The 23,061-nt window shown below is 48.3% G+C and overlaps 7 protein-coding genes across 7 annotated transcripts; 5 read left to right on the top strand and 2 right to left on the bottom strand.

The window, feature by feature from the left end:
* The first annotated feature begins 165 nt into the window (after window positions 1–165).
* Window positions 166–4,066, top strand: LOC125953250 (aminopeptidase N-like). Its single transcript, XM_049682703.1, has 5 exons — window positions 166–818; window positions 910–1,356; window positions 1,651–1,991; window positions 2,075–3,390; window positions 3,469–4,066. The coding sequence occupies exons 1-5, from the start codon at window positions 262–264 to the stop codon at window positions 3,865–3,867; spliced, it is 3,060 nt and encodes a 1,019-aa protein (XP_049538660.1). The 5' UTR covers window positions 166–261; the 3' UTR covers window positions 3,868–4,066.
* Window positions 4,067–4,614: 548 nt separating this feature from the next.
* Window positions 4,615–7,811, top strand: LOC125957901 (thyrotropin-releasing hormone-degrading ectoenzyme-like). The gene is made up of 7 exons (XM_049690925.1): window positions 4,615–5,147; window positions 5,227–5,728; window positions 5,793–6,031; window positions 6,114–6,780; window positions 6,856–7,355; window positions 7,440–7,518; window positions 7,785–7,811. Exons 1-7 carry the CDS (start codon window positions 4,615–4,617, stop codon window positions 7,809–7,811), a joined length of 2,547 nt encoding a protein of 848 aa, XP_049546882.1.
* Window positions 7,812–8,090: 279 nt separating this feature from the next.
* On the top strand, window positions 8,091–11,758 carry LOC125957075 (aminopeptidase N-like). The gene is made up of 5 exons (XM_049689488.1): window positions 8,091–8,847; window positions 8,911–9,562; window positions 9,639–9,877; window positions 9,953–11,092; window positions 11,179–11,758. Exons 1-5 carry the CDS (start codon window positions 8,348–8,350, stop codon window positions 11,396–11,398), a joined length of 2,751 nt encoding a protein of 916 aa, XP_049545445.1. The 5' UTR covers window positions 8,091–8,347; the 3' UTR covers window positions 11,399–11,758.
* An 834-nt stretch (window positions 11,759–12,592) lies between these two features.
* Window positions 12,593–13,928, top strand: LOC125957452 (serine protease snake-like). The gene is made up of 4 exons (XM_049690158.1): window positions 12,593–12,748; window positions 12,834–13,328; window positions 13,404–13,584; window positions 13,653–13,928. Exons 1-4 carry the CDS (start codon window positions 12,623–12,625, stop codon window positions 13,670–13,672), a joined length of 822 nt encoding a protein of 273 aa, XP_049546115.1. The 5' UTR covers window positions 12,593–12,622; the 3' UTR covers window positions 13,673–13,928.
* Window positions 13,929–14,548: 620 nt separating this feature from the next.
* Window positions 14,549–18,326, top strand: LOC125956015 (uncharacterized). The gene is made up of 8 exons (XM_049687446.1): window positions 14,549–14,784; window positions 14,876–15,080; window positions 15,159–15,760; window positions 15,834–16,236; window positions 16,304–16,434; window positions 16,709–16,824; window positions 16,901–17,819; window positions 17,890–18,326. The coding sequence occupies exons 1-8, from the start codon at window positions 14,637–14,639 to the stop codon at window positions 18,204–18,206; spliced, it is 2,841 nt and encodes a 946-aa protein (XP_049543403.1). The 5' UTR covers window positions 14,549–14,636; the 3' UTR covers window positions 18,207–18,326.
* Window positions 18,327–18,329: 3 nt separating this feature from the next.
* LOC125956023 (palmitoyltransferase ZDHHC16) lies at window positions 18,330–20,092 on the bottom strand. Its single transcript, XM_049687457.1, has 6 exons — window positions 19,952–20,092; window positions 19,745–19,892; window positions 19,470–19,661; window positions 19,274–19,391; window positions 18,989–19,200; window positions 18,330–18,925 (listed from the first exon to the last, which is right to left on the bottom strand). The coding sequence occupies exons 1-6, from the start codon at window positions 19,996–19,998 to the stop codon at window positions 18,491–18,493; spliced, it is 1,152 nt and encodes a 383-aa protein (XP_049543414.1). The 5' UTR covers window positions 19,999–20,092; the 3' UTR covers window positions 18,330–18,490.
* Window positions 20,093–20,584: 492 nt separating this feature from the next.
* LOC125956021 (serine protease grass-like) lies at window positions 20,585–22,478 on the bottom strand. The gene is made up of 4 exons (XM_049687454.1): window positions 22,205–22,478; window positions 21,431–22,100; window positions 21,086–21,285; window positions 20,585–21,025 (listed from the first exon to the last, which is right to left on the bottom strand). Exons 1-4 carry the CDS (start codon window positions 22,266–22,268, stop codon window positions 20,616–20,618), a joined length of 1,344 nt encoding a protein of 447 aa, XP_049543411.1. The 5' UTR covers window positions 22,269–22,478; the 3' UTR covers window positions 20,585–20,615.
* Window positions 22,479–23,061: the final 583 nt, after the last annotated feature.

Here is a 23,061-nt window from a genome sequence, read left to right as displayed (position 1 = left end):
CTCTGGAAATTTATCTTATCTGTGCTAGCCCGTAGGGCGTTAGATAAGCCCAGGACAATCCAGCACTTGCGCCCAAAGCCAGCGATCACGCTGGTTACAATAGGTCATCTTGAAGGTATTAAAGCTTACCGAGCGTGAATCCGCAAACCCAGTGTTGCGCTTGGTACGTTAGCAGCAAGGTACCGGCATCCCAACGGTACCATCCCAACACAGCCGACCGTTCCCGGGACTATATTAAGATAGAAATAAAGAGACACGGAGATGGTACGTCCGTTGGTGATCGTTTCGATCGGTTTGTGGTGTTTGCTCGGTGCCGGCGAGCTCTTGGCCGAACGGCCACCGTTTAAGACCGATGCAATCCATGCAGAGGAGGAAGAGCCTGTGCCCAGTGCAGAGCAGGCTATAGTGCCGGCCCAGGATGTAGACGAAAGCTATCGACTACCGCAAACGTCGATTCCGATCCATTACGCAGTTCACTTGACGACGAATATCCACCGGAACGAGCGAACCTTCACCGGTACAGTGGCCATTAAGCTGCAGGTCGTCCAACCGACCGACAACCTAGTGTTGCACCAACTCGGTTTGCAGCTGTCGACGGCCAAGATCTCCTCGCTGCCGGCCGGTATCGATGGTCCACCAACGCTGATCGGAGATGTGACCTTCGCGACCGACACACGTGTGGCACACCTCACCCTAACTAGTCCGAGCGTGCTGCTAGCTGGTTACTACCTTCTGGAGATCGACTACAGTGGCCGCCTGTCGACGGATGACGATGGTTTCTACGTGTCGTCCTATGTCGCTGATAATGGAGAGCGCAGGTAAGTCCATTGACGACAGCACCGACGACAGCACCTTTGAATGGTTCCTGCGTCCGTGTTAACCGAGACCTAATTTAACCATCCCCACCAGATACCTCGCGACGACCCAGTTCGAGTCGACTAGTGCACGCCGTGCATTCCCGTGCTACGATGAACCAGCGCTGAAGGCGACTTTCACCATCACAATCACGCACGGTTCTTTGTACGGTGCCATCTCGAACATGCCCGAAGACACCCGGATTGTCAATGGAGAGATGGCCACAACGAAGTTCGAGACTACACCGTTGATGTCAACCTACCTGATCGCGTTCGTCGTGTCCGATTTCCTGCGCCGAGGCGACAATAAGCATCGCGTGTTCGCACGACCGAACGCATTCCAGGAGCTTCCGTTCGCCTTGGAAGCGAGCAGGCTGATCCTGCAGGTGCTCGATGATCATCTGGGCGTTCCGTACACGAATTACATGGAGAAGATAGATCAGGTGGCGTTACCTGACTTTGCTGCCGGTGCCATGGAGAACTGGGGCCTCGTGACGTACAGGTAACGATGATGATGACGATATTGATGTTGGTGGTGGTGATTAGGATGAGGAGCGCGATTGTTCTGAACAATGCGATAAGCCCTAAGCGACCCGGCATCGATATTGGCCATAAAATCGATGCCGTTATATGCCGTTTTGACTTAGGTATCGCGATCGTAAAACAGCAATGCTGCAAGCCGATAAGGAATGGTTCACCCCTTTCCAATCCCAATTACAACATTACGATTGGATGACGCCTTTGTGCAACTTCTTCTATGCTTCCCTCTGCTCGTCTCTTCCATTCTTTCACGCAGAGAACAATTACTATTGTTTAATCCGGAGGTAAACTCTTATCGAACGAAAACCAACATCGCGACGACCATCTCGCACGAGTACGCCCATCAATGGTTCGGTGATCTCGTGACACCCCAATGGTGGGAGTACATCTGGCTCAATGAAGGATTCGCCACCCTGTACGAGTACCTTGCGACCGATCTGGCCTACCCGGGCATGGAGTACTGGGAGCTGTTCAATACCCAGGTCATACAGGCGGCCATGGTACCGGACGGTTTGGCGAGCACCCGCCCGATGAACTACAATGCGGCCACACCGGGCGAGATCTCGGCACTGTTCGATCGCGTCGCCTATCCCAAGTGTAAGTAGTTTGGTGTCCGTTGCATGCGCACCTGTTACCATGGTACTCCCTGTTCACTCTGACCTTTGTCGGTGTCATTCTAGCTGGCAGTGTGTTGAACATGATGCGCCACGTGCTCGGGGATGATAATTGGCGGGCAGGCCTGCGGACCTATCTGCTAGATCGCGCACTGAATAAAGCTACGGATGAGGATCTGTACAGGGGACTGCAGTCAGCCATCGAGGGTAAGGGTGTGCTGCCGGACGGAGTAACCGTTGGGCAGATCATGCGGACCTGGACGAACGAAGCCGGTTACCCGGTGCTGAATGTACGCCGATCGTACGATACCGGCGAGATCATCATCTCGCAGGAGCGCTTCTACTCGGATCGCAAGATCCCGAACACGAACATCTGGATGATCCCGTACAACTACGTCCACCAAGCGGTCGCCGACTTTAACGAGTTCGATGACTTCAAGTGGTTGGCCACCAAGGCGGCCCGCTTCACGACCACGGTGCCGGCCCACGAGTGGATTATCTTCAACAAGCAAGAGGTCGGTTACTACCGCGTCAACTACGACGATCACAACTGGGAGCTGATCACGAACGCGCTGCACGAGTGCTTTGGGTGCATACACCGCCTGAACCGCGCTCAGCTGATCGACGATGCGTACTGGTTGGCTCGCTCCGGACGTCTGGATCTGCGCATTGCCTTGCGCCTCATGACCTATCTGCACAACGAACGCGAATACTCGCCGTGGGCCGCGGCTGACGTTGCCCTGTCGTACTTCAATAGCCGTCTGCGTGGTACCGAAGCGTATGAGCATTTCACCACGTTCGTGCACTCATTGACTGAGCCACTGTACAGTTTGCTCAACATTGACGCCGTCGATGCCCAGGACACGCTGTTGCACAAGTACCTTGTGCAGACGATCTCTAGCTGGGCGTGCCGCCTCGATCATCCGGATTGTCTAGCTCGTACTAAGACGCTGCTGACGTCCGAAGCGAGCGATCGGGCTATGGTTCACGCAGATTTGTCTACCGTCACGTACTGCTACGGAATGCGTACGGCCAGTGAGCAGGAGTACCAGTACGTGTACCGCAAAATGATGGACTCGAAGAATTTGGTTGAGCGCACGATGCTGATCGATGCGCTGGGCTGCTCCTGGAATAAGGAGTATCTGCACTCGTTCATCATGACGGCCCTTGGTAACACCGAGATTAACTACCGTGCGGACGAGCGTCGCCGTGTCATCCAGGCCGTCTACTCTGGCAGTCGCGCTGGCGTGGATACATTGATCGAGTTCCTTAGCAACGCGCAACTGACCAGTGAGTTCGTCAGCACTCTCGGACAGTCGACGCTTAGCTCGACCCTCTCTGCTATTGCTAGTCGTACCAACAATGCAGCTGAAATGGCACAGGTAATACCATCTTTCATCCCTCTACCTTCCATGATTCACGATTCAGGACTAATTCCATATTGTTTTACTACAAAACAGCTGAACGCACTCATCACGACCCTAGGTGACCGTGTCAACCCGACGACTGCCACCAACCTGCGCAACTCGGCCCAAGCGAACCTGGATTGGGTGAACGGATTCGAAGGATTGATGCTGACGGACTTCCTGGCCGAGTACGTCAAGGATCTACAGACGACGACGACGACTGCACAGCCCACAACTACCACAGTCACGGTCACAACTAGTAGCACAACGCAAGCTACTAACCCACCAATCACTACAAGCCCTGCTCCTCCGATGACGACGACGGGGACGGCCCCCATTACCACCACGCAGGCACAACAAACGACCACCGAGGACGATGATGGTGGTGCGGCCACCGTTACTGTCTCGCTAGCAGCCCTTCTACTCGCCATTGCCACACATCTGCTCGGTTAGAAGTAGAATGGTGTGACTCAGCGTGTGAGCGAAAAAAGAGCCCAGGGATGGCTCATGGGCGTGCGAACTACTAGCGACGCAATTTGGAAATGCCATTAAGTCCAAAATCCGTGGTTATTAGTATTATTCTTGTTCACCATCTGGCGTCGAATGGTTTCGATTGAATAAAATGAACTAGAAGAACCGATTTCCGGGTCCACTGAGCAGGTCTGCGCTCTTCGAACGGTCCATTATTCCGAATACGGTCGTGCGTACTAATCGGAAGGCGGGGAAGTAAGCTCGGTACAATCGAAGGTTCCTGATCAATCGCCATTATTACAGCATTCAGATAAACCGATGACTCTCACTCTCCGGAATCGGTTTCGCAATGACGGTGTTGAACGGTAGCAGTTACGCGATATCAGTCACGAGACAATAGGTTAGATTCGATTTGATTAGATTCGATTTGGTTTCTGCGTTATCATAAATAGGACTGCACTCCCGCTGGTACACATCATTAGTCTCTGTTGGCACTTGGCAAGCGAATCCTCACACTGCTAAGTGATGACTTCGTCCACAGAAAGGCGCTGGCGCCATGTGTCCTTAGCACAGTGTACCGTGTGTTTCCTACTGCTGTGTGTGGTAGCAACAGGAGGACAGTTCAACAGGCGACCAGAGGATTCTTCTTCTAGCCGACGGTTGGAGCGTAATCGGATCGATCTTCTTCGAGAGCAAACCCTTAGCCGAGCTAAACCTACAGTTCGTGATATGTCATCGCACCGGCTACCGAATGATACAATACCGGAGAATTATGTACTGGAGCTGAGTGTCCCGGCGCAGGATATCGCCTATACCGGCACGGTGACGATAGGCATACGCGTCCAACACACGACCAACTCGATTGTGCTGAACTCCCTGCGGAACCGTATCGTACACGTCAGACTTCAGAACACAAATCAGCTCGAGCAACCGATCTTGAGCATCGAGGAAGATCCGGTCGCGCAAACACTTACGATCAACACGATGTCAGCGCTGAGTACGGGATCACTCTATCAGCTAACGATCCGGTTTGAAAATGAGATTCGCAGTGATGTATCCGGGTTCTATTACTTCACATATCCGTCTACGGCCACTGGCGAGCTCCAGTTCGGAGCCATTACGCAGTTCGAGGCGATCGATGCTCGGACCGCGTTCCCGTGCTACGATGAACCTGGACTAAGGGCTACCTTTACGATCATCATTGATAGTGGTATCGAGACAAAGGTCTATTCAAACATGCCAGTGGCGGCCGTCAAAATTATGTAAGTCGAATCTGCAGACAATCTGCAAGCGCCTTAACCAGTGCAACACCACTTAACATTTGTCTGTCCTTCATTGCAGTGGCGAGGGTATGAAGCAAACTCGCTTTCAATCTAGCCCGCCCATGCCGACCTATCTAGTAGCCTTTGCCATTACGACTGATTTCGTCAGCTCGCGAGTGTCACTCAAAGGTCCAGAGTCTAGCTTCAACATGGAATTGGTGGCTCCTCCGGGTTCATCTCCTTCGGCTCGTCAGTACGGATTAGAGCTTGGGGCCCTGGCGATACGGGCCGTCGAGCGTCATTTCCAGCAAACGTACGATCTTCCCAAGCTAGACCAGCTGGCCGTACCTAAGTTTTACTTTTCTGCCATGGAAAACTGGGGTTTGGTTGTGTATGAGGAATCGTACCTGCTGTACGATGAGTCAACCGGTACAAACCGTGATAAGGAGAACGTAATCACTACGATTGTGCACGAATTCGTGCACCAGTTCTTCGGTAATCTACTGACGCCCCATTGGTGGTCCGATGTATTCCTTAGCGAAGGTTTTGCTACCTTCTACGAATATTATATCAGCAGTGAGGTAATGGTCTGCTCGATTATTGGTAACAGCACGCTGTGATTGCTCAATTTCCTTTCGTTTCCAGCTGGAGCCAAGCATACGGTTCCAGGAGAAGTTCACCGTTGAGGCACTACAGACGGCCTTGCTGGTGGACAGTGTCAGCACCATACGCCCTCTGTCCTACTCGGTGCCAAACCAGTCCGACATTATGAGTCTGTTCGACATCATTGCCTACCAGAAGGGTGGCAGCATCTTGCGCATGTTCCATTATGCCCTCGGAGAGTCCACCTTTCTCAACGGTGTTCGGCATTACATACGCAACAAGTATGTTTGAGTCACTCGCGTTTCAAAGCACGCACTTTGTAAGATTAATTTGACATCTTCTTCTTCGTCTCTTGGAATCCAGCAAAGGAAGCTCAGTCACACCGGAAGCTCTGTTTGCAAGTTTGCAGTTTGCGGCGGAGGAAGATGCGGTACTATCGCGCAGTTTGAACGTAACCACGCTTATGGGGCCCTGGATCTATCAGTCCGGATATCCCCTCGTAACGGTTGAGCTACAATCTGATGAGCTGATCTTCCACCAAAGTCACTACACAACGGATTCAAGGCAAGATACGGAAGACGGTGGTGGCAAAACCTGGTCGATTCCGGTAACCTACCAAGTGGTAATGAGCGACGGTACGGCAACAACCGAGAAGTTTTGGTTGCCACAAGGGACATCACAGATATCGATACCCAGTGCTAGCTTACCCGAAGGTGCATGGATTCTCGCGAATCCTCACCAAACGGGCTATTACCGGGTGAACTACGATGCAAACCTTTGGCTGCGTTTGATCCAACAGCTAACCAGAAATCATGAGGTCCTACCGCCGACGTCGCGTGGCCAACTGCTGGACGATGGCGTTAAACTCTACCTCACCGAGCACATCGATGCCCCGTTACTGTACGGCTTGCTACAATACATTGAACGTGAAATAGATACCATTCCGTGGATAGTGCTGCTGGCCAATGATAACCTTGGAGCCCTACGTGATGCTCTCGTTCCAGACGAAGCCTCCTTCAACGCTTTTACGGTAGCTAATTGATTTCAAGAGCTTATTGACAGGGCATCTTTACGTGATTGGTTCATTCTATTTCTTAAATTTTAGCGCTTTGCGGTTACTCGGATAAGAAGTATTTTCGAGCTGGTACAGTTTGATGGGATTTCCGGTGAGCCGCATGAGTTTCAGCAGTTGCGTAGCAGCGTTATCGAGTGGAGCTGCCGCCTGGGAGTGACCGAATGCCGTACAGAGGCATTAACCAGAATGATGAACGATATGACCGGTACGGCAATGATTCCATCGTATCTGAAAGAAAGTGTCTATTGTGGAGGCGCCACTGTCGCCACTTTGGATCAGCTGATGACGGTCTGGTTACGGATGCAAGCTAGTGGGAATCTGGGAGAACGGTCGCTACTCATTGCTGCCTTAGGTTGTGCCGAAAATTCAGACTTTTTGGACCAGTACCTAGCATCGCTGTTCGATCCAAACACCAACTATCAGCCCGGCGAATGGTATCAAGTGCTGAGTGCGGTCTACTCAAAGTCAGCCACTGGATTCGCTGCGTTCAATCGATGGTCTGTTGCCTACACCATGGCAATTTTGCAAAAGTATGACAATTGTGACTATTTATCCGAGGCTAGATAACGCATTTCATTTAATACTTTCCATTTGCTATCCCATTCTCCACTTAGCTTCGGCACGGATCCAGCGTTTACAGCCATTATGGCCGATATTCAAAGGCGGCTTCAAAACCTTCCTCGACACTATGAAGTGAGTACTAAGTCGTAGAGGATGTATAAATGTACATTCCTGTGTATACAATCACCTCGTAATCGTAGCCATTCGTCATCATGTTCAGATTTGCGCTTCATGATAGCATGAAATTCCCATCATCATCCTTACCATCGCGCTCTGTTGTGCGATTAACTGATAACCATATGGGAGATTCCATAGCATTTTGCGACTCATACCCTCCTCCATTTCATTGGCAATAACAATGGCTACAATATAATAATGTGTTTCTTTCTTCTTCACAGCTGGTTCAATTATTTATGCAGACCTAACCGAAGAATCGATTATCCTTCTCCGCGAATAGCATTTCACAGTAGCATGTGAAACCATTATGTCCAATAAAAACTCATCATTGATACGATACCTTACGCAAAGATTTAGGACTATTTCAATCAGACATTTTTGTCCAATTACTCAACATCCTACGCAATTCAGGTGTAACTGGTGATAAGCTGAGACGCTGACAAGCAATTTCGGTGGTTCATCAGGCCTCTTGAAGCAGTCGAAGAGCTATCAACCAATTAGTGAGCCCGTACCCCTTCAGCTGCTTTTTTCTGTTCACCGCCAAATACTCCTTGTCAAGATGCACTTCCGATAGGCGCCGCCAGTGTGGTGGTTGAACCAAACCCCATTTAATTGGTGATAAGATACTGAGTGAATCGTCCATTGTCACAGTGCCAGCATATGGTTTAAATTTATACAGACAGTAGCCAGTACTGATAATGCCGGCTATAGACTATGAGCCCTTGGGGTAAGTATATATTCGCCCCTCTAGCTGCCTGGCCGGCCAGTAGTGGTGATAGAAACAATGAAGCCACAACCGAAAGCACCCAGCGGGGGAGTGTTGCTGTTAGCGGTGCTGCTAGTGTTGGCAGCGCCTACAAGCATCGAGTCGAGATCTGCTAGCGGGCTGGAGCGGGCATTCGATTCGTTCCGTTTACCGAACAGTACCGTGCCCACTCACTACAGCCTTTATTTAGATACGGATATACACGCTGGCATTTTCGACTATACCGGCAATGTTCAGATACGAATCAATATTCTTGAAGCTACCAGCCAGATCGTGCTGCACAGTAAGCGCAATGTGATCACGCAGCTCCATCTGCGCAATAGTGCCGGCCTAGAGGTACCCGTGAAGGGGTTCGAGTTTGATGAGGAAAAAGAGTTTCTGGTTATCAACATCGGTACGGTGCTACAGCCCGGCAGTGGTTCTTATACGCTTGATATCGACTTCACGAACAGTATCGATCGGAGCGATCAGTCCGGTTTCTATGTGTCATCGTACCAGGATGACCAGGGTGTGACCAGGTAGGATGAAATTCTCTAGAATACAGTTGGTTGCAAACAACCCTAATGGTTTTCCCTCGATAGGTACCTTGGACTGACTCAGTTTGAATCGGTCGATGCTCGAACATCGTTCCCATGCTACGATGAACCGGGCATAAAGACGACCTACGATATTCAAATCGTGTGTGGTATCGATTATCATGCCCGCTCGAATGCGCCCATGCTCGGTATTCAGCTTCTGCCGGATGGTAAGAAGCTGTCCACCTTCGCTACTACACCTCGCATGCAGACCTATCTCGTAGCATGGCTCGTGTCGGATTTTGTGTACGAGCGAGAGGTGCTAAAGGATCCGCAATTAGCCGTGACGTCTTGGGCAGAACCATCGGCCGCAAATCGTCTCAGCTACTCTGTCGATGCCTCGACCCGGTTCATCCGAGCGATGGAGGAGTACTTCGGCGAGAAGTACACCATGAACAAAATCGACAACGTGGCCATCAAATCTAGCGATTATGCGGCCGGAGCGATGGAGAACTGGGGTTTGGTGACGTACGCAGATAATACCATCCTCTTCGACCCCGCATCGCAAGGTGAAAACCAGCAGGTGCAAGTTGTGACGATCGTGGGACATGAGTATACGCATCAGTTTTTCGGCAACCTGCTGGCACCGAAGTGGTGGAGCTACCTGTGGTTAAACGAGGGCTTCGCCCGACTTTACCAGTACTACGTGGGTTCAATTGTAAGTAGAGAGTAGATGCCGTGCGTGACGTTACAACACTCAGCTCTTATTGTGTGCTTTACCGTCACCCAAATAGAGCCATCCGGAGCTGAACCTCAGGGAGCGCTTCGTATCGGGCCCACAGCAAAACGCCTTTACCAGCGATGGCTCGCCAACCATACGACCGATGACATACTACACCGAAACGCGTTCCGGTATCTCCGGACTGTTCGATCGGATTGCCTACGATAAGTCGGCGAGCGTGTTGCGTATGTTCAGCTACGCTCTTGGAGAGCAGGTCTTCCAGAAGGGTCTACGTTACTACATCCAGCAAAAGTAACTATAGGAAACGACCGAACGATCAGCGTCCACGTAGACTTATCTTGGTGTTCTTTCGTTTTTGCTCCCCAGTAAGGCCAGCGGTGTGGTGCAGGACACAGATCTTTTCGCTAGTCTGGAGCAGGCTGCCAAGGAAGAAGCTGTACTACCAGTCACTCTATCTATGTTCGACATCTTTGGCTCGTGGTCCAACCAAGCCGGTGTTCCGGAGGTACACGTGCGACGCGAAGGGAACGAGTTCTTCTTCACGCAGAAACGCTCCTACACGGCACCGCAGGAAGATCCTCTTGGGTCCTCCTGGTGGATCCCGATCTCGTACATAACGTCCAGTAACAACCTGTACGAAACGCGCCCTGCCTTCTGGATGCCTCCGGGCACATCTGAGGTTTCCCATACGATTCCCCTGGCAGAGGGTGAACTGGTGCAATTCAATCCCCTATCGACGGGGTACTACAAAGTGATCTACGAGCCGGCCCTGCTGGACGAGATGATTGAGCAGTTGAATAAGGATCATCGCGTCATCAAACCACCGGCACGGGCTCGTTTAATCGATGATACACTAAAAGCTGCCTTCCGGGACGGTGATAACTATGAAACGGTGTTCAAGCTGATGAACTATCTCCGCCAGGAGACGGACTACGTGCCATGGGCAATCGTTAGCCAGAACCACAAGCAACTTCAGGCACTTTTGCGTCACGAGCAGCAGGCTCGATGGCTGCTGGACACATTTATGGCTCAGTTGGCCCATCCATTGCTAGAACGACATGGACTTGAGCCGCGCAAGGGAGAATCGGCCACCACTACCGAGCTACGATTGATGGCCATTGAGATGGCTTGTAGTGCTAGTGAAGCCTGTAAGGATAAGGCAAGAGCTAGCGTTGCAGAAAACCAGGTTCCGCGTAATCCTACCGAGGTAGCCATTCGCTGTATAGGTATTCAACGACAGGCTGACCTCCAGCAACGTCAGCAGCTCTCAACCAAGCTAGCGCGGATGCTACCAGAGCTCCAGGACACATTCTCCCGACTGTACGCCAACCAGCTATTGACCTGCAGTGGAGACGAAGAACTTGTGTTGCAAACGTTTGTTAGCAAACTCCCAACGATGAGTGAGGCCGATCGCGCTGAAAGCTTGCACCAGGCGATTCTGAACTCAGGCATTTCGGTGAAAAAAGTTATCCAGCAGATCGATAGCGAACTAAGACAACGGAAAATGTAAGTCCTTCCATCGCCAGTCGGTTGCAGTATCGACATGAAACATAAGTATAACACCGGTATTCCGTTTCACTTTGATTTAATAGGCAGGTGAACCAATCTGCGCTGGCAAGGACACTCGAAGATATTGCAGGCTATGTGACTGGTGAGTCCGAAGCAAAACTGCTAATGTCCATCGCTTCCCAGCTCGGTGTGTCCTCGTCCGCGATGGAGGATATGGAACAGCAGCTGCAGGCAAACCATCGCTGGGTTCTACGAAATGTTGGTCCCCTCACGGTTGCATTGAGCGAGGTAGTTGTGGTCTAGGTGAAATGAATGGAGGACAATCAATTGTGGTAACGTATGCGATTGTTTTGCTTTAACGTTTACGTTTTCAATCCTGATAAGCCACACACAGAACTCTTTACGCGTGTTGCGTCAGTGGTGTAACGATAAGATATGGCAATAAAAATTGACACTTAAAAACCACTTGTACGACATCGATTGCTGAGCCCATAAATCAAGTATCTAAAGACAAACTGAGCTCAAACAAATAGCATGATAATAATGTGCTCTTTCAGGTGTCATGGTACTTGATACCTGGACTTTTGAAGATTATCTGTAATCGGTTTGCACAACACTTAGCGTATCAGGTCCACTTGGCGTGCAATCGGTATGTGCAAAGTCATTCAACTGAAATCAACCAATCAAGTGGAGCCAATGTTAAGCAGTTGGCTCGTGCTTTTATCGGCGTTGGCGTATAAAGACAGTTTTAGAACCACATTTATCTATTCAACTAATCTTCTGTATTGCAGTGACGTTAATTATATCAACAAGAAACTCTTACAATCGTTCCCTCGAGAATATCATTTCGGCCTCGAAAATATCATTTACTTTTACTACATTTTTTATCATACATTTACTTTTATTAGTATTTTTGGTCTTGTTGGTTAGTTTGATATGTTTTGTACTATATTACTTAAACAGCAACATCTTACATTTTTGAATTATTTGTATTTTATTCATAGAATCAGCATAATAGACGCTGATTATGCTGTAAACGAAACATTTACTCTCAGGAGATTAAACACAATCAGGAAATAATTTGACCTGTTGACCAGGGAAACTCCGAATTCCGTTGTGAATGCCCGAACAAGTTTTCTATTTTTAATCACACCGACGGTATGTTACGGCGGTCATTCCACATCGCTATCGTTCATCACTGCGCAGAGCTTATTCGGGGTTCGTCGCTTCTCAAAACAATCCAAACTACGCATTACGGGGAAGGCCCCAAGAATACGGACCCACAATACGATCTACAGGTGGTACATATATGATCAACACCTTGCAAGAGTCGATGCGGAGAGTGAGTGTTTTAAACTGACCGCCCCTAATGCATCTTATCTCTCACGCACAGGTTTCGACCCACTACTAATACACATCTCAGCCATTCTGAACAGGTTCTCAACATTCACTCAGTGCGACAGACTCGCATTTGATCGCGAACGTATCGCGCTCATCCTTTGCTAGTCTCTTGTCGGAGCTTGCAAGATGAGGCCGGCGCGTTCGCTACTACTACGCACCTTGTTGGTGGGGCCTTTGCTCTTGCTGCTCTGTCCACTCAACACGATCGGTCAACAATCGCTGGCGCGAAACAATGATCGCACAGCTCACATTGTAAGAGATTCAGAAGATAGTCCGCGTCCGGGGCTTGAAGTGGTCATCACGAATTTCATCTTGCATTATTCTTTTTTATTTCTAGGTGCTGCTAGGATCGACGGGATCGAACGGTCGGCGTCAGTTTCGCTGTGGTGGAGCGTACATAGGCCGAAACGTGATCGTAGCCGGAGCACATTGTGCAACCGCGAAAAACCAACCACCGCTTGATACGGTTCGGTTTGCGGCCGGTACCAGCAACGAGCAGCATTTTCGCATTGTCAACCATACGCTGCACTATCGCTACAAACCGCAGTTCGAGTATCACAACATGGCCATCTTCTTTCTCGATGCTAACCCCGAGACGAGCAGCCGCGGGATCCACAAACCGGCCTGCGTTTTGAAACCACACATGAAGAGCGGAACCGTGCAGTACGTGGGTGATGGATCGGATGGGCGCGGCACAAACCTGTTGACCACGGAGCTGGACGTGATGTCGTCCGAGAAGTGCCACGAATACTACAATCCGATACCTAAACTACGGTTCGGGGTGCTACTGTGTTGCTTCTGTGCGATGAACTCCGCCACTGCCGAGTGTTCGGTAAGTGCATCTGGTGGAGCCGGAGGTTAGGCACTGGTTTATAATGATCCTTTGATGCTCCCTGTGAATTGGCAGAATATGCACAGCTCACCGCTACAGGTAGTGCTTACGCGGGGCGGTAAGAGTGTTCCCTTCCTTATCGGTCACAAATCCATCGGAAGAGCGTGCGGCGTCAAGAGTCCGGCCGTTTTTACGCGCTACGGATCGTACTACGAATGGATGGAAACTATTACCGATTTATCGTTGGAAGCTACTGGTAAGTGTGTTAATTTGCAGCTCATCAATAGAGTACGCACATAATGGTTTTCTATCCATTTTTTATAGATTGCTTCAGTCGGTATTAGATGTGGTGGATGGCAGGAACTGAAGGAAACTTCAAAGACCTCAAATGGGCTCACAGCAATGTTTCATTACCGCGAAGAACCGGTTCTTAGCAGCATCGCTGATTGCATCCCAGAAGAGGAATACAATAACGTCCATCAAATAAAGCATTTTCGAAACTTTAACCAAGCAGAAAAGATATGGTTTTAGACAACTAAGATTACATCTGAAAGATGAAACGATTCTTAATAAATGAAACGGATACGATGCTGTTATATAGCTCGCCTTGTTTAAACATCACGTTGTGTTTATCGTTGAATGATCGATTGCAATCTGAATTGCACTGCTCCTGCCGGGATTTTGTGTCGGTGAGCTCCTCACAAATACAAAAAGCACCGATCTTGATCAATCGACATTCATTGAGGAACGGGAGTCCCAGCTCCCAAGCAGCCGTACGTTGTGTCTCAAGCTTCGGAAAGAAGCGAGCCGCGAAGGGGGGGTTCCCTTACCACATTGTTATAATTATCTTTAATTATGGAACTGCTGCTGTCACACTCATTTGACCTTACCAGGTTTAGCTGGTTTTTAAAAGAATCTGTTGTTTGATGAATCATTAAAATCACTCGCTCTCGTCGCCAAGCCGATTCTTTTCCGTTATTTTCTACACTCACCTCATCCTCATCCTAGCAGAGAATCCCAGAGTGGAGATGAATAATATTCGTTCATAAGATGAGCAAATCAAGTTCCGAGATGTATCTCTTCTCTTACGATGGTGCTCCGAGGTGGTGTTCAACAGAGTTTGTGAGTTCCATGTGTCGCGTAGCAACCGATTGCGATCGCCCATCGAGCGATCGTAAATTAGTATCCGGTGAGCTGTACGCAGGAGCGGTCATCGACGGCGTCACCTTGACGGACCAGTGGAAGCAGTGAGCCTCGTTCCCTGAGGCACAGGCAAAACTGAACTGAACCAGAAAGTGTACCTGGATCATGGATCGTGTTAAAGGATCTTTACCGCTGTTGCTATGCATATTAATCAGCCTGGATGCCGGCCATGGTCGAATACAGCCTGCTGAGAGAGTGTTTCCGACCGATATTAACACAGCCACTATACCAACGGTGCGTCAGACATTGAATGGTGAGGATAAGGATGGCCAGTAGTGGTTGCCAGAATGAATTAAGTTTAAAAAAAAGAGATCTGATCACTGTGTTTTCTTCACTCATCCCAGATTGTCATCTACGGTACCACAAGTACGGCGACTATTACCTCGTGTATCCCATCTACGGTGTACCAGCACGGCAAGGTGAATTTGCTCATATGGCGGCGCTCGGATGGCGACAGGCTAACGGGGGAGTTCAATTCGATTGCGGTGGTTCCCTGATAACTCCACGTCACGTGCTTACGGCTGCCCATTGCGCCGTCAACGATAATGGGTACAAAACCCTTCCCGATTTCGCCCAGCGGTGTTGTAAGACAAACTAATGTGATCCCTTCTACCTCCTACCAACCAGTGATCCCCCCGTTGTCGTACGACTGGGCGTGATCAATATTACGGCCGGAATGTATGATCCACAGAATCGCTACTCACAGGAATATGCAATCGAAAGCTTCAAGCGTCATCCGGACCATACCTTCCGGTCGGAATACCACGATCTAGCAATCGTTACGCTCGAACGTTCGGTCAGCCTGTCCAGTGGTGTGCTACCCGCTTGTCTCTGGACAAGAACCACCGTTCCGTTCCGACGACTCGAAGCGACCGGTTTCGGACAGACGAGCTTTGGCGGGGAGCGTACACCGATTCTGCTGAAAGTGCAATTGTCACCGGTGGAGACGGCGGCTTGTCGTCAGTTCTACCCCAACACACGTGCCCGCCCTCAAGGTTTACTCGATGGCCAGATGTGCGCCTCCGATACCAAAATGGATACGTGTAACGGTGATTCGGGTGGACCGTTGCAGATCAAGCTCATGGCCAACAATCGACTGATTCCGTTTATCGTCGGTCTTACCTCCTTGGGGCGGTTCTGTGGAACATCAACGCCTAGCGTGTACACCCGGATTGCTACGTATCTAGACTGGATACAGCGTGAAACGGCCGAATCCTTTGATGTTCGAGGTGATACCTAGTGCCATGTGAATCTTCCCGTTCCCGATGGAGTTGATGATATCTGTATGATTTCTCCTTGTAGCATGCTATACGAGATACTTGAACGAACGAGAAATCGAGGAAGCGATGGTGGCGAACCGAGTCGGCGATAAGGTGTTTGTTGAGCCAGAAAAGAGCTACATGGACTTGGAAACGGTGGCCAAGCATCGCGTTTACCTTGGTTACAGCACCACCGGTGGTCGAGTGCAGTGGAACTGTGGCGGTGTTCTGATCAACGAGAACTACGTTCTCACCGTTGCCCATTGCGATCGGTTCGTCTTCGACAAAACACCCGAATTTGTGAAGGTAGGGGATTTGGACATTTTCACTGATCACCCGCAGGCACAGATAATACGGATCGAGCGATTCATCAAGCACCCGAACTATCGGGAGGGAGGCTCGCTGGAAAACGACATAGCTCTGGTCCAACTGCAAGCGAATGTGAGGTAGGTTTGCTGATAAGAGTATCTAGGAAGCGATCAGTGTGCCTAATACCCGTTTGCGATGCGACAGAATTCAACCAAATGCAGTACCCGCCTGTATCATGAACTCGGATCAGGTATCATTGCCTTTCTACGAGATGGCTGGTTTAGGTCCGTTCAATATGAACAATTTTATCATGGATAGTGAGCAGCGATCGAGCAGTAAGTATAACATATCACACAATACTGCATCACAAATAACGAGATTCAACTTTCATCGCTTGTCCTGTTTCTTATCTATCTTCCCTTTACTTGATCAGTATATTTTTCAAAATCCAATGTAAAAGAAACATCCTCTAGTTATCCTTTTAAAATTGATATCCCGCTACATTGAGTCAGTTCCTATTCTCCAGTAGTAAAATTCAATTCCAAACAGGCAGACGATACTCCAGTACTATTAACCTTCTCCATTGATATGCTTTACATTTGTGAACAGATAACACACTGGTTCTAACTCGGATGCGTGCCGACAACGTCCCTTGCACCGGAATGTCCAGCAACAAATTAATGTGCACAACGAACGCCCAACCCCTGGTACCGGGAACATGCAGGGTAGCGTAACACGACTTCACCTTCGGAATGACTATCAGATCCTTTTTGCCTACATACTATGCTGCTGCTTTTCCAGATCGAGCATGGCGGACCGCTGGAACGAGAAACTTGGCATTACGATCGTTACTATGCATACGTGTTTGGATTAACAGTAGCTGGGGATAATTGCGGGTTTGGTACCGAAGCATATCACGTGAAAATTTCGTCCCACATCCAGTGGATCGAATCGATTGTGTTGGGCAATCGCCGAGTAAAGCGAACCGCATCATCGCGCATCCGCCGCCGACGGCAATTGATTTTCCCATCTTCAGAAGAATCCACGGTGGAAGACTCGGGACAATCGTGTGTACTTCCGGACATGCGAAGAGGTTCATGCAGACCGTACAATTCCTGTCCCAAGAGAAGCATGTCCACGACCATCAACATTTGCAGTCATGGTGTTCAGCCGATCGTGTGTTGTGCCAATGACAACTCCTGGACGCGCCCAACACGTCTGACCACAATGGTAGCGAGCGAAACGTCCCGTGTACCGGCAACGGGATCAAGTTATCGACTCAACAGCTGTGTATCGTTCTGGAAGCAATATCAACGGTCACCTACGGAGGAGTATGAACATATACCTTCCGAGGGACGCCCGGTTGTCCCAGGTGAATATCCGCATATTGCTAGCATCGGTAATGGCCAGCAGAATCAATGGCACTGTATCGGTGTGCTAGTAAGCGATCTATACGTGCTCTGCTCTGCCAGCTGTAGCACATCTGCACGATCAGTTCGGTTCGGTCCGCGGGCGCAACTATCCGAAGTAGACGTTTTTACAGTAACTCAAACCATCCTCCATCCGATGTGGGATAGGAGGACGGAGCAACGCAACAACTTGGCACTGTTACGTCTCGATCGACGCGTACAATTTTCCTCCTATATTCTACCTGCCTGTGTATGGCCTGCTATAAACAAGATTCCACTGAAGCTCTATACTTTGGGCAACCTACGGGATGGTATGCGGAACTAGAAGCTTCTCTCGTTGAGGCTCGTTGCATTATTTGCTCAATCGTTTTTTTTTTGCAGGACAAGTGAATGTGTATCCCAGAAGTGGCATGTACAATGCAGATTGTCGCAACGTTCCCGGAACGCGGTTTGATATTGTGGATCGGGAAAATGCTTGCGTCGAGAACTACTACGCTAGCGATACTGTATGCACGGATTCGGCTGGTAATTCCGTCGAAGGAATTATCGTATCAAATGGAACGCGCATTCCGCTGGTCGTAGGTATAACGAGCTATACCGTGGGCTGTTCATCGTCGGCGAACCAGTATCAGACGGTCAGCATATTGTCACGTTTAGCTACTAATTTGGAGTGGATAAAACAAATCATTGAACGCTAGTGGGCTAGAGATCCTTCCCATAGATAGATGATGCATAGATGTTTTGATGATTTATCGGAATAAATATACAACCGTACTTAACCAATTAAGCGTATGAACAATACTATGCACATCTTACGTGAGTTATACCGTTGGAATGTAAAACGGACATTTATTTAAAGAAAGTACGTTCGATACTTACACCTAGCGCTGAGAGTATGATGAACACACGAAATGACTAGTTCGTTAGCCGTAACGCAAAATGCAGAACATAATTTTCAACATCTGATAAACCCAGGCCCTCGCTAGGGCCATTCATCGGTAGCATCGGCCGCACCGATGGCTCCAATTGTGACCCACGTTAATCCGTTGCCATCGGGTTTGTGTGACGAGGGCAGCAGCACATGGCGCCAAAAGGATCGCTTCCGGTGTAGTCCGAGAAAAAGGCGCCAATTTTGTCGTGGTCCAAAATCGTACGGATTACGGTAGGTTTCGTTTTTAGCTGCCAAACGCTTTGTTTCTGACTTGTTGATGTGTGCCTCGATGCTGGTTTCGCCCCGAGTTATTAGTGTACTATGCCACGCGGTCAATGAGCCGAGAGCAAAGAGCGTCGCTACGTTTATAAGGGCCATGAAAAGGATGGTTCCGTGCACAGTGGCTGCATGTTCATTATCGCGTGGTACGGGTAGGTCGTGTTCTGCCGGTGCCATCCCATCATTTTCGTAGTCATTCATTTCCGTCTAAAAATAACAGACCGTGGCTAAGCATAACAATGACAAACGGCTACGCATCGCATTGCTCACCACTGGTATGATGTGGCCGGAAAGATTGAACCGTACCGGATGTCCCTGCAAAGGTTCTACCTCTTTCCACCCACCAGTTTCGTCGAGAAACAGCACCCCATATCCCAGTTCAAAACCGAACACGATGATAAACAGTGTACCGATCGTTGTGTACAGCATATAGAGGAAGAAATACCGATGATTATGATAGCCAACACAATTATTCAGCCAAGCTTAAATAGAGATAGAGAAGAGACAGCAGAAGCTAAGTAGCGTGCATAGTAAAGCTTTTCCAGAGTGGCTTACGACAGTGATGGTCCATTTTGAGTATGCATCGGTTGCACACCGAACAGTGGTGCGTACGAGGAGGTTTCGGTGCAATGCACTTCTTACATATGCTAACAGCTTCGACAATCAGCTCTTTCTGTGTGGGACAAAAGTGGAGCAATGTATATCGATTTTGTTTATAGCTTTGTATGTTATTACCCTTGCAGTTTATTACCTCGGGAGGATAGCCGGGTGATACTGAGGCAGCTTTATAAAAGTTAAATGTCACATTGAGCAGTAACCAGTGACCGACAAGAAGCAGGAAGACGGTCATGTATGGATTTCGATTCCACCAGTACGGCAATCCGATCCAGTAGCATACAGTCACCACAGCCGTTGTTAGACATACCACAGCCAAGACAAAAAACTAAGCAATAAAAAGGATCATACAAGTTATGGGGTTCAATTCATGTTAGTAGGGTAGCAGCTTGGCCAAAAGTGAAGTGTTACCGGCCCGAGAAGGTGGGTGAAGTTGTCGACAAACCAGAATATCGGTTCCATACAGACATCCGATGCGTAGGATTGGTTCATATGATGATTGTAGGTAAGTGAGCGGAAACATTGCTTCCCGTACTGCCAGCGGAAGCGCACCGTTTGGCTGCAAAATATCATAAATTTATGAATAACTTTCCCCGGAAAGATGAATTATATGCTCACCTTATCGTTTTTGGAAATTCTCGCAATCGCCACTGAATTCGACTCATTTTCGACACTAAAATACACTCACTAAACCCCCGGTAAATGCTGTACTTAATGTAAAATCATTACTAAAAAGGAAACGGATCAAGGATGTTCGGCTTTTTCAGGAGTTTTTTGTTTGTTGTGTTCCGGGAACGCCGGAAAGTGACAGAAAACGTACACATTCGTTTATACATGATTGTTGAAGGATCCGTTCACACGCCCCGGGATCCCCCGGATTTTTTCTCTTGATATTCTTAAGTTCTCAGTAGTGGACATTAAGTGGAATATGTTTGTTAAGTTAAAAGAAAAGTGAGCTTTTATCCGCTACGATATCCGGACTAGGAACTAAAAGAGGCTGTAATAAAAAGAAGGTTGAACTAAGGTAAGTTCTAAATCCCTCGTGTCCCTCGCACTAGTTCGCACTGATTCTCGTATACTATTCACAAAACACAAAGTAGTTGTACGCTGAACTTTCGTTTTCCATTACTAGAGTGTGCCGAACATGTTCTGGGCCGTATTGACAAGTTCCGGAAGTTTTGTTGGTCTTCTTGCGTTAAGAAATCAAACAACATTCGAGATTTACAAATTGTATTTATTTAATCACTCTTATTTCCCTTATTGTACTCGATAAACAGTACAATTAAGGTTGCATATTCTCCACTATCCAGTTCATGTAGCTAGATACTCGAGTGTAAATTCCCGGGAGGCTTAATCTCCCGCAAGAACTTGCACCAGCTGATACGATTCCGTATTGGACGAACCGGCCACCCACGTTGGAACCCAATGGTCCTCCTGAGTCCCCCTTGCAGGAGTCAACCAGCCCTTCGCCTCCAGCGCACATTTGGAACTCTTCCGAAATGTCCATTATGAGTCCATTGTCAAGCAATTTTTGTTGGCATTCTGGTACGGGTACATGCTTTAGTAATGCCTGTAGTAACACGTCGGACGGTTTTTCCTGCTCAGTCGTACCCCAACCAGTTACCGTATAATACTGTAGAATTATATCTCGAATATTCTCTCTGACCGGTAGGCAAATAGGTTTGATGGATTCTACGATCAATATAAAGTCGTGGTAGCTTATTAGTGGAATTAGTTTGAGTTTTTACTTACCGCTATATGCGACTTCTTGTGCCATTCGAATCAAAGCTATATCATGCCGGAACCGAATCGGTCTGTTGTACTCGTCGTGTACTACCGTCGACTCTATGTCAACCTCTATCGGCGGAGGTGCACAATACGGTTCGTCGTCGATAAGATCAATGCAATCAACTAATTTAGTTTTATCGTGCTCGCCGAGAAGGACTTTCGACCTGTTGTAAAAGAAATCAAATGGTAGTTAGAATCGCAGTGTATTTGGTATTTTAATCGAGAATGGTTGGTGATCTGATTGCATTACGAGTTATCTTACAAAATTGTACGTAAATTGAACTGCAATAAGCTGGAGTAAAAACTTACAACTTAAAATTCCTCGCTGTTCGCACGCAATGTGCTGCAGTCAATACGTAGCGATTGTTGATCAGCGAACCACCACAACCATCTACTAGCACACCGTTCCACTTGTATCGAAGCAACACTATCCACGGGTATTCGAAGGGGGCCGTCTTATTGCCATACCCAATCCTGAAGCTCTCTGTAAGGCCACAAGAGTTCGTCGGTAGTTGCCTCCAGGTATCGCTACTGACAGAGGTTGTAGACGATGTTGTCGCGATGACTGGCGTTGTTGTGGGGGTTGTCGAGATGACCGGAGTTGTGGTGGGCATTGTCGTGGGCATTTTTGTGCTTACAGGGGTTGTAGTAGTGGTTGTTGTGCTGACAGGGGTTGTGGTAGTGGTTGTCGTGCTGACAGGGGTTGTGGTAGAGGTTGTCGTTCGTGCGGGGGTTGTAACAGAAGGGGTAGTCCTGATTGGGGGGGTTGTTGAAGGCATTGTTGGATCGATTTCCTGTGGCACACAACATACACTTCGTAGTACATCGGGTAGTGTACATGCTAAGCGATTGATGTAGGTCTGGATCCCCTTCGAAGGAGGCTTAGGCGACTTGACGATGTTATATATGTTCCGACAGCGTTCGATTGGCACACAGAATCCTTCTTGACGAGTATATGTGGTGCATGCGGGATCACTTTCTGTTACGATTCATTGATGATATAGAAAATGGATTAGAGAAGTTTAGGTTTCTATCAACAGGGATGTTGATGCGAGATGGAAATTCCAAATTACGGACACTTACGGGATAAAACGCCAAACACATGGGCCACTATTATCAGCACAATCGAGAATCTTCCCAGCGCCATCTTTCTGACACATTCACTGTTACTTAGGACAAACAAACTTATAGAAATCTACTAATAATCAAACTTCCTCAGCTAAACGTACGGCTCGTCCGTCCTTATATATGTTTAAAAAAAACCTTCCTCAGCTATCCTACGATTTTTTCAAGCAATACACCTCTCTTACTTCAAGTACAAACACCATGTGATCAGAACAGTCGCTACAGGATCACTTTAATACGTCCAACCACGCGGATTGATATAAGAACTCGGATTCATTAAAGAAAACAACGAAATAGCGAGATAGTGCAAATTACACCATGATACGCACACAGACTTGCTCGGCGCAATGTTAGGTGCAAGTATCCTCTGGTATTATAAAATCTAGGAATGTGTTAGGCTTCGATGATCGCTGTTCATTCATATTAACATCAGAACTCAGAACCCCTTTTATGTTCACATTATCGTAGGATTTCATTTGCACATGAACATAACTCAAGGAAGATTGTACAAATACAGATGTATGAGCCTACATGCGGGAATCTCAAGGTGTTATCAAAACTTTCTAGAGATGACCTCCAACGAGTGAGGGGTTGGTTAGCTTGTATAGCCTTTTTTGGTACTGCAAATCATCATCAAAATATAATTAATTGAAGGCTTACTCAAGAATACCGAACAGTAACAAAGTTATTACAATGACCACACCTGAAATCATGCTATTACACATGATCATAAATTTCTCTATTAAATTTAGCACATCAAGCACATTTCAAACACCTAGCTACAGCCTTTAAAGTAAAGCTGAGTTATGTAATTT

This window comes from Anopheles darlingi, chromosome 3, assembly GCF_943734745.1.
Source record: "Anopheles darlingi chromosome 3, idAnoDarlMG_H_01, whole genome shotgun sequence".
In the NCBI taxonomy this organism is placed as follows: Eukaryota; Metazoa; Arthropoda; class Insecta; order Diptera; family Culicidae; genus Anopheles; species Anopheles darlingi.
Note: the sequence above shows the minus strand (reverse complement) of the source record. Positions and strands in the feature narration are given on the sequence as shown.